Below are 15,974 nucleotides of genomic sequence, written 5' to 3'. Positions count from 1 at the left end.
GATGCAAGAAAAGTGGATTCAGTCCCTGGGTTGGGAAGATCTCCTAGAGTAGGAAATGGCAACCCATTCCACTCTTTTTGCGTGGAGAATCCCGTGGACAGAGGAGCCTGACAGGCTTCAGTCTGTGGGGTCACAGAGAGTTGGACACGACTGAGCAATTAAGCCTCCATACTGCCTTAGTTATACAGCTACTTTATAAGATGTTTTGATATATGGTAAAGTAGGTTTTCCCAACTTGCCTTTTTCCCCCTGCCTGCCCCCCCAAGAATATTTGCCTATTCTTAGATTTTCTGCATTTTCATATAAATTGTAGAAGCAGCTTGTGAATTTCCATACAAACACAAAACCCTGTTGGGATTTTTTAATTGCAGTTGCTTTGAGTTCATAGATCAAGATGGGATTAAGAGATGTATTTATAAATTTGAGTTTTCCAGTTGATAAACATGTTATATATGCCCATTTACTTAGATCTTTTAAAATTCTCTCAGAGTGATATATAGTTTTGGGGAAGAAATCTTACAAGGTTTTTTATTAAGTTTATAGCTAGATATTTGCAAAATTTAATACTCTTGTGAATGGTATCTTTAAAAATTCTTTTCCTTCCCTTTTTACATTTTTTAACCCTTTGCTGCTAGTATAGAAAGATAATTGTCTTTATTGTTTTTTTGACTAGAAACCTTGCAAACATTACTTGTTAATTCCAAAATGTTATCTGTAGATACTTTCAGGTATTCTGTCTGCACAGTTATTATCTGCCCCTCCCCAAAATAGTTTTTTAACCACCTTTCCAAGTCTTATTCTTTTTTTAACTTTTGCTTGACTTACTAGGTAGTACAGTGTTGAATAGAATTAGTGATAGTGAACATCTTTGCCACTTTTCAGATCTCAGAGGGAAATTTTAAACGTTTTACCAGTAAGTAGAACTCCCCTTTAGGTTTTTAATAGTGCTATGTCAGAAAAAGTTAGCTCTCTTATATATGTACTTGTAGGTCATAGAGTCTCCATCACAGCTGCTCAGCTCTACTTGACTAGTGCAGATGCAGTCATAGACACGGTCTTCCAGGAAAACTTCATTTACAGAAACAAGTGATAGGCCAGACTTGACCTGTAGGCTGTAACTGGCCCACCCCGATCTGTTTCTTCTTTAAATGTAATCTGCCTTTTTTTCTCTAGGTTGCTTTCAATACAGTATTTTTCTTTCCTTGTGGTTTCCAGCAGGTATTCTGTGATGCACTTAAGTTTATGTTTTTTTTTCTCACCTCATGTACCTTTGTGTGTGGATGTGTGTTAATTGATCCTTTTTGGTATGCATTAGGTCTTCTTGAATCTGTACCTTGAGATCTTTTGTTGATTTTGGAAAATTCTTAGCCATTTCTTCTTCAATCATTGTTTCATTGAAATCTCTTCTCTCTTTTTGGAACTTTTAATACAAAATTTTAAAACTTGTCTTTAATTCCTCCTTTTCATATCCTCTGGTTGGTATTTTCCATGTTTATATTTCATCATGATTAATTATGGATATTTTCTTCTAGCTTATCTTTAAGTTGCCTAATTTGCAACTGTTGAGCTTTTAAGATCAGAATGATCTAGAACTTTTCCAGCACCCCAGAAGGCCTTTTTATGCTCTTTCCAAGTCAGTACTATCTCCCCACTGCACACATACACCAAACTACAGAGAAAGCACTGTTTAAGTGCTTTAAGTTATGTTATTTTAATATTTTTGGTGGTAGAGTTTTTATTTTGCTCTTATGTGTATTTGATTCTGTGCTGAAATATTCAGTTTTGTCTTTTATTTTCATGATCGCATGATCATTTTATAGTCTAATAAGTCTGATAATAGCATGTAGCTAATACATCTCATACTTGTGTTCCTGTAGTCTGTTCCTATTGACTTTTGTTTTTCTTAGTTTTCTATAAAAACAATTGTATTGTCTCCTTATCAGGCTTCTACTTGTTGGGCTGTGAACCCAAATGTTTGTTATCACTCCTCAAGACCATCAAGCTCTGCTCAGCTTTTTATCCTCTCAGCTGCCTCTTCGGGAATCTGTTGATTTCCCCAGGAAAAAGGGTGACCTCCATAGCTAGGGTCACCTCCTTGGTTTCATGTCTCTCCTAGTTTCTTAGGTTCTGTAATTCTTCACTTCCTTTTTCCTGTCTGATTCTTTCAAAGAGGCATTTTCTGACCAGCTTTTCTGATTATCATCAGTGGGAGGGTTGGTCCTAATGACATAATCTCCCATTACCAGAAAGCTGTGTATTTTTAATGTATGTGAAAATGCACTAGTGATGAGAAGGGACTGAGACTGTGGGACACAAAGCTGAGACTGCCAAGTTTTCTTATTTTGGAATAGTCTCAGGGAAATACAGTATCATGAGAATGAGGTATATATTTTGGTTTTATTTGCTTATGTCACAGAACAAACAAGCCCTGAATTTCAGTGACTTATAATAAGAAGCTTTATTTTTAATTCATGTTACAGTTTGGTTCTGGGTTAACTGTGGCTGTGTTCTGCATTTTCTTCATTCTAAAATTCAAAACGAAGAAAAGTCCCTATCTGGAATAAACCCTTTTTTTCTGATGGTGTTAGATAGCTTCCAAAACTCCTTACATGTGCTTTATGTAAGTTTTGCTAACATTTTATTGGCCAAAACCAGTTAACTCCATGAGAGTGAAAAACACTTTGAATCACATGGCAGTGGATGGAGGCTCAGGACTTTACAGAGAAAGGTAGCAAATTATCACAATAATAACAATCCAGTACACAGAGGCATATGGTTTTAAGAAAGGAAGTAATCAGTAGAACTTTGAAATTCAGTCACTCTTAAAACAGTGACAGCTGAGTGTGTTTAGGATGGATTCATCAGCATTTGACAAAACAAGTTATTAATTTTTTTTAAGTCTATCTCTTTAACCAGTATTTAATATACTCGGAGTTGGATGTAGCCCAGGTGACAGGGAACTAGAGAACGCCTCTCAAGTTACATAGATCCCTCCAGTAAGTAGACCCTTCCCATCTTCTGAGCCCTTTGGGGACAGCAGGAGTGGTAATCATAGACCAATTACACCTTGAATCGGAGAAGGCAATGGCACCCCACTCCAGTACTCTTGCCTGGAAAATCCCATGGACAGAGGAGCCTGGTAGGCTGTAGCCCATGGGGTCCACGAAGAGTCGGACACGACTGAGCGACTTCCCTTTCACTTTTCACTTTCATGCATTGGAGAAGGAAATGGCAACCCACTCCAGTGTTCTTGCCTGGAGAATCCCAGGGACGGGGGAGCCTGGTGGGCTGCTGTCTCTGGGGTTGCACAGAGTTGGACACGACTGAAGCGACTTAGCAGCAGCAGCAACATCTTGAATATTGACCTAGATCCCAGTTCTTGTAGCCCCAGGATGATCACTTTTAGCAACTGTGGTTGCCTGCCAAGAAGCTTATGGCAGCAGTAGTTTCAGGGAAGTTCTAACTTAATCCCTTGGGATTTAGGATCTGCATTTTCACCAGCAGCTAATGACTAGCCCCAGCAGCCCATAAAAAGCTCTGATTCATACCAGAGGGCTGCAGGCTTGCTGTGGCCAAACTCTATGTAGGACTAAGAGGCCACTGATGTGGGGGATGTACTTGAAACATTCCAATTCTCATCACAAAGAGTGGTATTCCAATTATATCTATTTAGGATTAAGAGGAATTGTATTTTGAGGAATAGAGTCTTTAAGCTGAAGTTTAGAACATTGATAAAATATTTAAAAAAATAATTTTGAACTTATAGATTTTAAGTGTAATGTAGTTTTTACTTCCTGAGTGTTGAAGCCTAAACTGAAGCAGTCTGACCTTCTTCTGTTTAGTCTGTCCTCATGTGAATGACAGCCCAGAATCTAGGGCCCTGGATCATTCTAGTTATTAATCTTAGGATGAAGCTTATAGTTGATGTCCTGGGTTACATCTGTTCCAGATTTCCAGTCTCGTTGCACATGTGAGCACTAATCTGTGGACACTAAAAGCAGTTATGAAAGTATGTTGGTATATCTGATGGAGTACCTGTTAATTGTTGTTTTTCATAGGCTGAGCGTCAGGCTATCAACACAAGAGTCCAAGGTTCGGCGGCTGATATTGTCAAAATAGCCACAGTTAATATTCAGAAGCAGTTAGAGACCTTCCACTCAACCTTCAAATCCCATGGTCATCGAGAGGGTTTGCTCCAAAGTGAAAGAACAGGTTTGTTCATAAATGTGGCTCCTGTTATAACATGGTGAGACTAGTTACATCAGAAAAGAAAAGGGAAGATAACTTACATTAATTTCTCAACAGTTCTCAAACATTTTGGTCTCTTGATGTCTTTACACTCTTAGAATTATTAAGAATCTCAAAAAGTTTTTGTTTACATTCATTATATCTACCAATATATACCATATTAGAAATTAAAACTGATAATTTAAAAATATTTATTAACATTTACAGATAATAATAAACCCACCATGTGTTAACATAAGTAACATAGTTTTTATGAAAATAATGACATTCATTTTTTTCAGAACAAAGAAAATTGGTAATGAGTGGCTCTATTTTACTTTTCTGAAAATCTCTTTAGTGTCTGGCTTAAGAGAAGACAGATTCTGTTATATATTTTTGCATTCAATTTGTAGCAATATTTCCTGTTCTGTAACCTCTGGAATGGAAAACCCTCTGTAGAGTCTAGGATGATAAATGTCCCGGTTTGTGGGAGACCGATGGTTTCCCATGGTGTGGGACTTCCAGTGCTGAAACCAGGATAATTGGTCACCTTACCTTACTGTACACTTATGAGAGAAGGAGATCATAAAAGGAAAATACTCCTTGGAGTTCCCTGGAAATACTTTTTTAATTTAAGGTGTGGTCTGTGGACCGAAGATGATCCCTGAGACCATTTCAAAGCATCTGCAAAGTCAAATTATTCTCCTCATAACACTCAGAGGTTATTTTCCTTTTTTAGACTTCTTCTCTCAAGTGTACAGTAAGGGTGACCAATTATCCTGGTTTTAGCACTGTAAGTCTCTACATAGAAATCTTAAAAAAAATATGTGTATGTATATGTGTGTATATTTATATATATGTATGTGTGTATATAAAACAAAGTAGTGAAACTGTCTAGAAATAAACTATAAATTTATGGTCAATTGATATTTAAAAAAAGGAACATGTTTCCTGTTCATGACCTTCCTTGAACACATGTACACATTCACACTTTTGTATTTGTAGAAAGAGGATATATGGTCAAAACTTATTTGGGGCAATAACATTGTACTGTGTGCTTTGGAGAATTTAGGAGGAAAGTTATCAACCTATATTTGAATTTTAAATCTGCTAAGGAATGGAAGATAGGATATGTGACTGTGAAATAGTTACATGACTTTTCACAGCAGAATGATGCAGTGTCCAAATGAAGGTATAGATAGTATCAAGCTTTAGAACGAGTGGAAAACAGTATGGAAATGTCATTAAGGATGACTTCATTGTGTAATGCTGAGTTAAAGGCAGTAGTAGGTCAGGGAGATCAAAGGAAGCTAAGCCTGGGGAAGCTGACCATACAGGGAACAGGAGGATCGTGGCATTCTGTGTCAGAAGCCGAAGTAACCAAGGGAAATCAAAAAGGACAAAGGTAGAGTGATCAGAATGCAGAAAAACTAACCCATCCAGACAGCCAACGATGCAAAAAAAGTGGAGTCCAATGGGGCAGATCAGATTTAAGCAAAACTGGCAAACATATGCACAGCCTTGGCAGCCCTGGTATGGAAGCAACTTGCCATGCATCATCTGCTTTTGCTGTCTTACCCTGTGAGAGCCACCTCTGAGAAAATTTGGGCTGCAGGTAGTGGGAATTAAAGAGTTCTCTGAGGGAAGTACCAAATACTGAAGGAGATGGTTTCTGTGCTCTCCTGAAGAATAAGCAAATTTGGATGGCAGGAAGGAAGGACTGCTCTGAGAAATGGGCAAATGATGAAAGGGTGTTATTCCAAAAGTATTAATGTTGAAGCTTATTTTGGTGATCAGAAGGGCATAATCTAAATCACTTGGCCCACTAATTAGGAAATAGTGACTAAGTCTAGATTTTTAACCATTTTTGTATTCATGAGTTATTTTGAGAACCTGCTCGAAGTGTATAGATCGTCTCTACAGGAATTTGTATGTTCTCTGAAGTCCACAAATGGACCCTGGGTTTAGAATTCCTAGTCTAGAGTGTGTGCTCCAATTAGGGACCAGTTTTACCATGATGACACTCTGGCCAGAAAAAGACATCATCAGGGAGTGTCAGTCAACTCCATTTATTGACGTCTTTGTTAGAGTTCTCATTTCTAGGAGGAAGTCTGTGGAGATTTGAATTTACCTGATAGGCGGGCTAGGTGGCAACCAGCAAGTAGTTCTTTTCTTGATAGTTCCAAATTTTATGTGTTTTACTCTCTTAATTATAATTTCTCAAGATTTCTTAAATCTCTCTTTTAAAAAAACTTTCCCAAAGCCCAGTGACCTACTTACTGATCAGTTTTGCTGCTTTTTTCATGGATTAGGATTGTTGCCAAAGAAAAGACTGCAAGGGATGTTCTGCCCCATCAGAGGAGGCTTCTTTATCCTTCAGCTCCATGATGAACTCTTATATGAAGTGGCAGAAGAAGACGTTGTTCAGGTATTTTTGCAGTGTTTGTGTGCATTCTATAGAGAGCTAAGATACTAGGTCAGGCTAAGATACATGAGATTTCTGAAACCATTCTCTAGCCCCAGGATGGCTATAGAAAAGTAGAAATCTTAAGGGTAGAGAAAGAGCTCAGAGTGCTCAGCTTTAAACCCATTTTAAAAAATTCCTGATGTAGGAATATTTTTGTCTGTGAGAAGTTAGATGAGAATTTGGAGTCTTTCCCTGAGGTTTTCAAAGCTCTGAGCATTCTAGTAAACCTGGCAGAGCTCCAGTTCCTCTGTGCAGACTAGTGTGGGATGCTGGCTTTTTTCTGGCTTAGAGTGAAGAGCTCCTGTCTGCCTTATCACCTCAGTGTGTGGGCTGGCAAAGATTCTTTGCACAGAGTTTGTTAACCTCTTTTTCTTTTTCTTCCTTCTTTTTTGTTTTTTTTTTTTTTTCTTTTTTTAGTTTTGTTTTCTTTGTTAACCTCTTTTTTATTTTTTTGTAGGTAGCTCAGATTGTCAAGAATGAAATGGAAAGTGCCATAAAACTGTCTGTGAAACTGAAAGTGAAAGTGAAGATAGGTGCCAGCTGGGGGGAGCTGAAGGACTTTGACGTGTGATTGTAGGGAAGCCTGGTATAGGTAAAATCACAAGGAAAGAACAGAGATTGCCCTTTCACCTACTTTATGAAAATAGAAACCCCCTCAAGTCTTGATGAATTTAGGATAGTAATTTTATAGTGAAAGTTTCAAAATGTGTATCAGAGTTTAATCCCCTATAATGTAAAAAAACTACTCGAGGCAAAGTATCGAGTTTAATGTTTATATTCACTTTCAAAAAGAGTATCTGTGAAATTGCCCTTTATAGTTTACTGTGGCTTTAAACAGTTTCAGAACACATGCTTGAAATTATGTACTTAGCACTTTGGGTCTAATCTGCCTGGTTGAGCATGAAGAAACATTTCTGCCTCAGGGGCATTTTCATCCCAACCAGGATTCAGACACTTGGAATACAGCAGGAGCTAGAGGCAGATAAGGATTTGGTTTAACATAAACCACCAGGGTTAGGTGATCTGTGTGATTTTCATCCAATATGAGTGTAAGACTACTGAAGTAGTATTTTAAAACAGCATTGGCAAGTAAATTAAGAATTCTATAATGTGGTAAGACTTGATATGGATGTAGTCTAGGTATGGATTTTCATGAATTGCCATTTCTTCTTCCTTTTCCTTTTATGATTCATACAATGACTATATTTCTAATACTTAGGTATTATAAAACAAGCTACAAGCTACACCTCTCCAAGAAGTGTTCTGATCTGTAAGATCGTATGTTTATATTGCATTATAAGATAACACTGCCAGAGAAGATAACACTTCCTTTATCAGTCCCTTATTGCCTCTTTCTCTGTGGCACGGTGAGAATACTCATGATAAAAGATTGTACTTTATAATCCCAGTCAGAGCTGAATAACCAACTTTTTTTTTTCTGTTAATAAAATTAATTTATTTCAGACTTTATACCAGCAGTTCAGTTTTTAAAATTGTGTTTGGTCTAAGCTTCAGAAGCTTGTGTATCCTCTTATTTTATAATTTGCTCACAATGTCTGTGTAACAGGAAGTGTTTATTATATTCTCAATCAGTTATTAAAGGGCTTTTTTATGTTTGTTAATCACAATTGTAAAAGACAGTTGCTTTATAAGCAAAATGTAATACACTATTAGTAGTTGGATATTAGTGCACATGATCGATCCTCAGACATTTTGACGGTTGGGGGAAGTGGGCAGAAGACTACAGAGGTAAGAGGAAAGTTACATCATTATTTCTTGAGTTTTTTCCATGTTTACCTCTACCATGTTTCTTAGAAAAGCTGTAGTGCTGTTGGTAGTCTAGTGGCCTTGAAAATCCAGCACAAGAGAAACCTCAGTCTATTTACGTGAGTGTTCTTCAAATATGAGTGGAGGTGTATGGGTCATGTCCACCTCATTTTCTGCAGTCATGGCTCTGCATTTGTGGTTACATGCATTTTCTTCATCCTTTTTGACCTATCAGCTGAACTTAAAAAACAGGCACTCCTTGCTTTGCGAGATTTGGTTATAGAAAAATTCCAGTTTCCCTGGCTTACTTACATAACACTAGTGTCCCTGTAACACAATTCAGATATCAGTTGACATGGTATATTAACTTAGTAATTGCATAATGTTCAAACTTCACTAATAGCTCTTCCGTCCACAAATCACTATGTTAATTCTAAATGCCCTTTGTGGTAGGTAGAATAATTCTTGTTCCCTCCCCAGATGTTGATATCCAAATTCCCAAAACCAGTGAACATATATCACATGTTAAAAGGACCATCACTTAATGTAATTAAGTTAGAGATCATGAGATGGGAAGATTATCTGGTTAATTTCAGTATGAACACAAAAGTCTTTTGGAGAAGAGGGCAGATGGTCAGAGTCAAAGGAGAAAATGTGACAATGGAAACAGAGTGAGATTGATCATTGAAAATACTTCATTGCTGACTTTAAAGATGGAAGAAGGAGCTGTGAGCCAAGGAATGCAGACAGCCTCTAAAAACTGGAAAAGGCAATGGAATGTACAGCCTCCAGAAAGGACAGAGCCCTGGCAGCACCTTGATTTTAGCACAGTAAGATCATACTGGAGTTCTGACCTCCAGAACTGTAAGATAGTAGTTTGTGTTTTTGTTTGTTTTCTAGTTTTATTGAGATATAATTGACATATAGCACTGTATAAGTTTGTGTACAGTATAATGACTTGACTTACACATATTGTGAATGATTTCTACAGTAAGTTTAGTTAGCATTCATCATCTCATTTAGGTACAAAAAGCGTTTTTTTCCTTGCAATGAGAACTTTTAGGCTTTACTTTCTTCAGTTCAGTTCAGTCACTCAGTCATGTCCGACTCGTTGCGACCCCATGAATCACAGTATGCCAGGCCTCCCTGCCCATCACCAATTCCTGGAGTTTACCCAAACTCATGTTCATTGAGTCGGTGATGCCATCCAGCCCTCTCATCCTCTGTTGTCCCCTTCTTCTCCTGCCCCCAATCCCTCCCAGCATCAGAGTCTTTTCCAATGAGTCAACTCTTCGCATGAGGTGGCCAAAGTATTGGAGTTTCAGCTTCAGCATCAGTCCTTCCAATGAATACCCAGGACTGATCTCCTTTAGGATGGACTGGTTGGATATTACTTTCTTAGTCGCTTTCAAATATACAATCCAGTAGTGTCAACTATAGTCATCATTACATCTCTACTTTCTATATATAAAATGCTGTTTTATTTCTTTTTCTTGCCTGATTTCTAGTACTAGGACTTCAGGTACTATTTTTAACAGGAGTGGTTGAGAGTGGACACCCTTGTCTTAGTCTAACTCTTGGAGGGAAAGCTTTTAACCTTTCACTATTGAGTAGATTTTAGCTTTGGGCTTGTTATATATGGCCTTTATTATGTTGAGGTACAATCCTTCCATACCTAAGTTATTAAGAGTTTTTATTATGAACAGATGTTGAATATTGTCAAATTTTTTTCTGCATCTATTAAGATAATCATGATTTTTATCCTCATTCTGTTAAAATGGCATGTTATGTTTATTGATTTGCATGTATTGAAACATCTTTGCATCCCAGGTATAAATCTCAGTTGATTATGGGCTATAAGTCCTTTAGTGTGCTGTTGAATTCAGTCTGCTAGTATTTTGTTGAGGATTTTTGCATCTGTATAAATCAGAGATACTAGCTTGTAATTTTATTCTCTTGTAGTGTCCTTTTCTGGCTTGGTATCAGGGTAATGCTGACCTCATAAAATGAGTCTGGGAGTGTTCCCATCTCTGATTTTTTTGAAGACTTTGAGAGGAATTAGCATTAATTTTTCCCTAAATGTTTGGTAAAATTCAACAGTGACGTCATCTGCTCCTGGGCTTTTGTTTGTTGGAGGGTTTTTTAAATTACTGAATCAATATTCTTACTAGCAATTACTTTGTCCAAATTTTCTAATTTTCATGATTCAGTCTTGGTAGGTTTTGTGTTTCTCATAATTTTTTCATTTCTTCTAGATGACCCAGTTTGTTGGACTACAGTTGTTGATAGCCTCTTACGATCCTTTGTATTTCTGTTACAAACATCATTTGTAATGTTTCCTCTTTCATTTATATATTTTTTAATTTATTTTAATTGGAGGCTAATTACTTTACAATATTATAGTGGTTTTTGCCATACATTGACATGAATCAGCCATGGGTGTTCATGTGTTCCCCAACCTGAACCCCCCTCCCACTTCCCTCCCCATCCCATCCCTCAGGGTCATCCCAGTGCACCAGCCCTGAGCACCCTGTCTCATGCATTGAACCTGGACTGGCAGTCTTTTCACATATGATAATATACATGTTTCAATGCTATTGTCTCGCCTTCACCTTATTATCCCACCCTCGCCTTCTCCCACAGAGTCCAAAAGACCGTTCTATACGTCTGTGTCTCTTTTGCTGTCTCGCATATAGGGTCATCATTACCATCTTTCTAAATATATGCATTAGTATACTGTATTGGTGTTTTTCTTTCTGACTTGCTTCACTCTGTATAATAGGCTCCAGTTTCACCCCCCTCATTAGAACTGATTCAAATGTATTCTTTTTAATGTCTGAGTAATATTCCATTCTGTATATGTACCACAAGTTTCTTATCCATTTGTCTGCTGATGGACATCTAGGTTGCCTCCATGTCCTGGCTATTATAAACAGTGCTGTGATGAACATTGGGGTACACATGTCTCTTTCCATTCTGGTTTCCTTGGTGTATAATTTTGTTGATTTGGGTCCTCTCTTTTTTTCCCTTGGTTAGTGTAGGTAAAGATGTGTCAGTTTTGTTTTATCTTTTTAAAGAAGCAATTCTTAGTTTTTTTTTAACCTTTTCTATTATATTCCTGTTTTCCGTTTCATTTATTTCTGATCTAATCTTTGTTAAATTAGATTAAATCTAATCTGCTAAATTTGAGCTTAGTTTGCTCTTCTTTTTCTAGTTTCTTGAGCTGTAGAGTTAGATTGATTATTTGAGATCTTACTTTTTCTTCTTTAATTAAAAAATATTTTACTGCTAAAAAATGCTAACCATCATCTGAGCCTTCAGCGAATTGTAATCTTTTTGCAAATGGTAATGTCAAAGATCATTGATCACAGATTACCATAACAAACAATCATAATGAAAAAAATTGGAAATATTGAGAGAATTATCAGAGACACAAAATGAGTAAATGTTGGAAAAATGTATCAATAGACTTGCTTGATGCAGGGTTGCCACAAACATTCAATTTGTAAAATATACAATATTTGCAAGTCTTTTTTGTTTCTTAATGTAGATATTTATTGCTGTGAGTTTTTCCTTTTAGAACTAGTTTTGCAACATTTCATAAATTTTGTTTCCATTTTTATTTTTCTCAAGATTCTCTTTTATTTCCCCTTTAATTTCTTCTTTGATCCATCAGTTGTTCAGGAGAGTATTATTTAATTTCCTTGTAGTTGTGAGTTTTCTGTTTTTTTTTTTTCCTGTTATTGATGTTTAGTTTCATACCATTGTGGTCATAGAGGATATTTAGTGTAATTTCAGTCTTCTTGTGTTTATTAAGACTTGTTCTGTGGAAAATGTACTACTTGTGCTTGAGAAGAATGTATATTTTGCTGTTATTGGATAGAAAGTTCTGTCTATGGCTGTTAGATCGTTTGTTCAAATTCACGGTTTCCTTAATGATTCTTTTTGGATGATATATCCGTTGTTGAGAAAGTGGGGTATTAATGTCCCCAACTATATTTGTATTAGTGTATATTTCTCTGTTCAGTTCTGTTAGTTTCTGCTAACTGGATGTGTAAATATTTACAGTTGTGATGAACTTCTTTTTGTATCTTTTTGTAATGACCGTTTTTTGTCTCTTTATCGTATTTACATTAAAGTCTATTTTGCCTGCTATGTATAGATCCCCTGCTTTTGGGGGTGGAGTAGTGGAGGCGTTTATCATTTGCTTGACATATCTTTTACCATCCATTTTAGTCTATAAGTGTCTTTAAGGCTAAAGTGAGGGTCATATGGTGTTCTTGTTTTGTTTTTTTTAATCCATTCATCTTTCGATTGGATAACTTAATTCATTTACATTAAAGTGATTATTGTACCCCAAAGTCTTCTGGTTAGGCAGGACTGGGAGCTACACTGAGCAGTGAATGGAGCTATGATTCTGCTCCCCTACCTGGATGGGGAGGTGGAGGGTGAGGGGAGGAAGACCAAGCTCCAGGACTGGAAGGGATCTTTGTTTGAGGTCCCAAGTCAGGCAAACGTGCACCTTACTGATTCCCTAGTTAGATTTCATCACTGTCTTGGCTCTGCAGACTAGCAAAGCCACTAGTTGGGACTACTACCTGGGCCTTGTAGGTAGGACCTGGGTCTGTAAGATCTGAGTGCTCGTTGTTGCAAGCCCCTCCACTTCTTCATCACAGTCTGATTCCCAGAGACAAGCCCTGCAGATTCCCTTGTTAGTCTCATGAAGCAAGACTTGAGTGGGACTCCCAAAAAGGGACCCAAAACACTAGAACAGCTGGATGTCTACTGGGATCTCTTTTCTCACTGGGGAAACTGTAAGCTCAGGGGAGACCCATGCTGTGCTGGCATGGGGTAGAGGCCATGCGGTCAGCATGTACCATCTCCTTTGATCCTTCTAATGTTGTCTGTCTCAGTCTGTGTGGTACAGCGGGTGCTTTAGTCTCACCCATTATGCTCTAGGATTTTCTCAGCAGTGTCTTATCCATGAGTTGTTTTCCTCATGAGGAGGAGTGCAGTTGGGAATGACATGTCACTATCTTGGTGACATCACCCCTAAATTTGTTTTGTTTTAAGCCAGTAAGTTTGTAGTCACTTTTTACAGCAAGAATTGGAAACTTAATACACGCATCCTAGTGAGTTACCAGTTATATCACTTCTTTCAAAGTTCGTCCATGACCGGTCACTGCACATCTGTCATTCACTTTATATACAGACAGTAAAGCATGTAACAATGTTGACTTGGGTTTCCCTGGTGGTTCATACGGTAAAGAATCTGCCTGCAATGCAGGAGATCTGGGTTTGATCCCTGGGTCAGGAAGATACCCTGGAGAAGGGAATGGCTACCCACTTTTGCCTGGAGAGTTCCAGGGACAGAGGAAACTAGTGAGCTACAGTCCATGGTGTTGCAAAGAGTCTGACATGACTGACTAACACTTTCAGTGTTGACTCCTGGCCTCCCAGTGTTTAAATTATGTGATATTTTATAAGAATAGTTAACCAGAAGAATAATCTGGCTAATTAAGATACAAGTACACCAGCAAAATGAAAAATGATAACATTGTAAAGTGAAATTCAAATTGGACATAGAGTTAAAGAAGTAGCTGACTGGAAGTATTGACATGGATGGCATTATAGATACCCTATATATGCAACTTGAAAAACCTAGTGAAGGCAAAATTATCAACATAATTGAGGGAAATGGTTGTCACTAAAAAGATGAAGATATCCTAGGGAAAGTGATTCTAGCAAAAAACTTGATCACTTATTAACCTACAAATTTACTGTAATTTCAGTCGGTCTCAACAGGAGTTTTTTTTTTTTTTTTTTTTTTGAGATAGATAATATCCTGAAATTCACCTACAGGAAAAAACTCAATACCTATTAAACTAAACTAAAAAAGATCATTAGGACATATTATAAAGATTGTAGTAATTTAAGAGTTTGATAAGGACATAGAAATAGATTATTTGGGCAGACTGTTCATTTGCTATAAAAGGAAAAGACAGTGTTTTTAAATGCAAGTAAATCAATAAAATCAAAAATATTTTTATTTTTATAAGTTTATTTTGAAATAACTTCAAACCTAAATAAAAATTTCAAGAATAGCACAGAGACTCACTTAGGTGAGAAACGACACTTAAGTTTTGTGAATTGGGCCAGTTATGTCTCACCTAGCAAACGGGTCCAATTTCAGATCATGTGTCACACCTACTTGTCACGTCTCCTTAAATCTGGAACGTCCATCTTTCCTGTACTTTCATAACCTTGGAAGTTTGAATACAGGCTAGTCATTTTATAGAATGTCTCTCAGTTGGGTTTTATCCAGTGTTTCCAGATGGTGCATTTTTGGCAGCATTATCACAAAGGTGATGCTGTTTTTTTCATTACATGCTTATCAGATGTACATGCTATTCCCTTACTGGTTATTGTATCATTTATCACCTGATTAAAATAGTGTCTGCCAGGTTTCGCCAGTGTAAAATTATACATATATGTGTATATGTCAATGTATATATAATGATTAACAAGTACTTTTCATGAAGATATTTTGAGACTGTAAATATCCTATTCCTCCATCCCATTTTAACTATTTTTAGCATTCACTGGTGTTTGTTGCCCATGTTATTACTACAGTGGTTGCCAAAGAGAAATTTTAAAATTCTATCCACATTTATTGGTTGACATTTTACAGTAAAGAAAAGCTCTCTCTTTTCCTAATTAATCACTTAACATCAGTTGGACTCATGAGTTATTAACTTAATATCATTACTTTTGATACACAAATTATCCCTGATTTGGCCTGTATATTCCCTTTCAAGCTGACTTATATGTCCTTTTGACACATCCACATGGTTCATTGAGTATTTTCTGGCACAAAAACATGTTCCAACCTTGAAACCAGCTATTTCTTCAAGAAGCCCCAGTTCCTTTTAGCAGAGAAAAATGTTCAGAAATTAAAGTCTAGGTACTGGGTGTGCTCCTGGTTCCTTGGCTGATGCTCCCAGTCCTCTGTGTTTGGAATTAGGATATGCATGTGTACAACACACACACTTTTTTAATATCGTGTGTGTGTAAAACTCACACAGGTGGTTCAAATTCTAATACTACAGGGATCATTTTCGCTTTCCCTTTTATTTGTACTTCTCCAACAGGGAGAAACTGCTTCCTGCATCCTTAGTAATTTACTTAATTGCTCCGTCTCTAATCTCCTGATCCGCGGGGCTGGCTTCTGCCCTGTTCAGCCTGCCTCACACAGGCACCTGTTAGCCTGAGTGCTAACCCTGCTCCTCACTCCAGCTCTGTGCGTCCGGCTGTCCCTTTCACCCTGTTCCAGTGCGGTCCCTTTACGGGGCTGTGAGAAACAACTTGCTCAGGTTGGTTGACTTTCGGACTGAAAGAATGGGGAAAGAGAAGAGGAAGGCAGGGAAGAATGAGGGAGAAAAGGGAGGGGAAAAGTGAAATCAGTATTTTAGACATTGAATTACAAATCTACGAATCCTGAGTGATTGTAATT

The 15,974-nt window shown here is 37.3% G+C and overlaps 1 protein-coding gene across 4 annotated transcripts in view; it reads left to right on the top strand.

The window, feature by feature from the left end:
- The window catches only part of POLQ (DNA polymerase theta), a 103,468-nt gene extending 95,304 nt beyond the window's left edge, over positions 1–8,164 (top strand). For all 4 annotated transcript variants that reach the window (XM_055568335.1, XM_055568334.1, XM_055568332.1 and 1 more), the window contains 3 exons: positions 4,059–4,212; positions 6,540–6,655; positions 7,152–8,164. In XM_055568335.1, the coding sequence (XP_055424310.1) occupies positions 4,059–4,212; positions 6,540–6,655; positions 7,152–7,265 (384 nt within the window). In that variant the 3' untranslated portion in view covers positions 7,266–8,164. The remainder of the gene's footprint in view (positions 1–4,058; positions 4,213–6,539; positions 6,656–7,151) is intronic.
- Positions 8,165–15,974: the final 7,810 nt, after the last annotated feature.

The sequence above is a fragment of the Bubalus kerabau genome, chromosome 2 (assembly GCF_029407905.1).
Source record: "Bubalus kerabau isolate K-KA32 ecotype Philippines breed swamp buffalo chromosome 2, PCC_UOA_SB_1v2, whole genome shotgun sequence".
In the NCBI taxonomy this organism is placed as follows: Eukaryota; Metazoa; Chordata; class Mammalia; order Artiodactyla; family Bovidae; genus Bubalus; species Bubalus kerabau.
The sequence above is the reverse complement of the archived record's forward strand: the minus strand, read 5'-3'. Positions and strand labels throughout refer to the sequence as shown.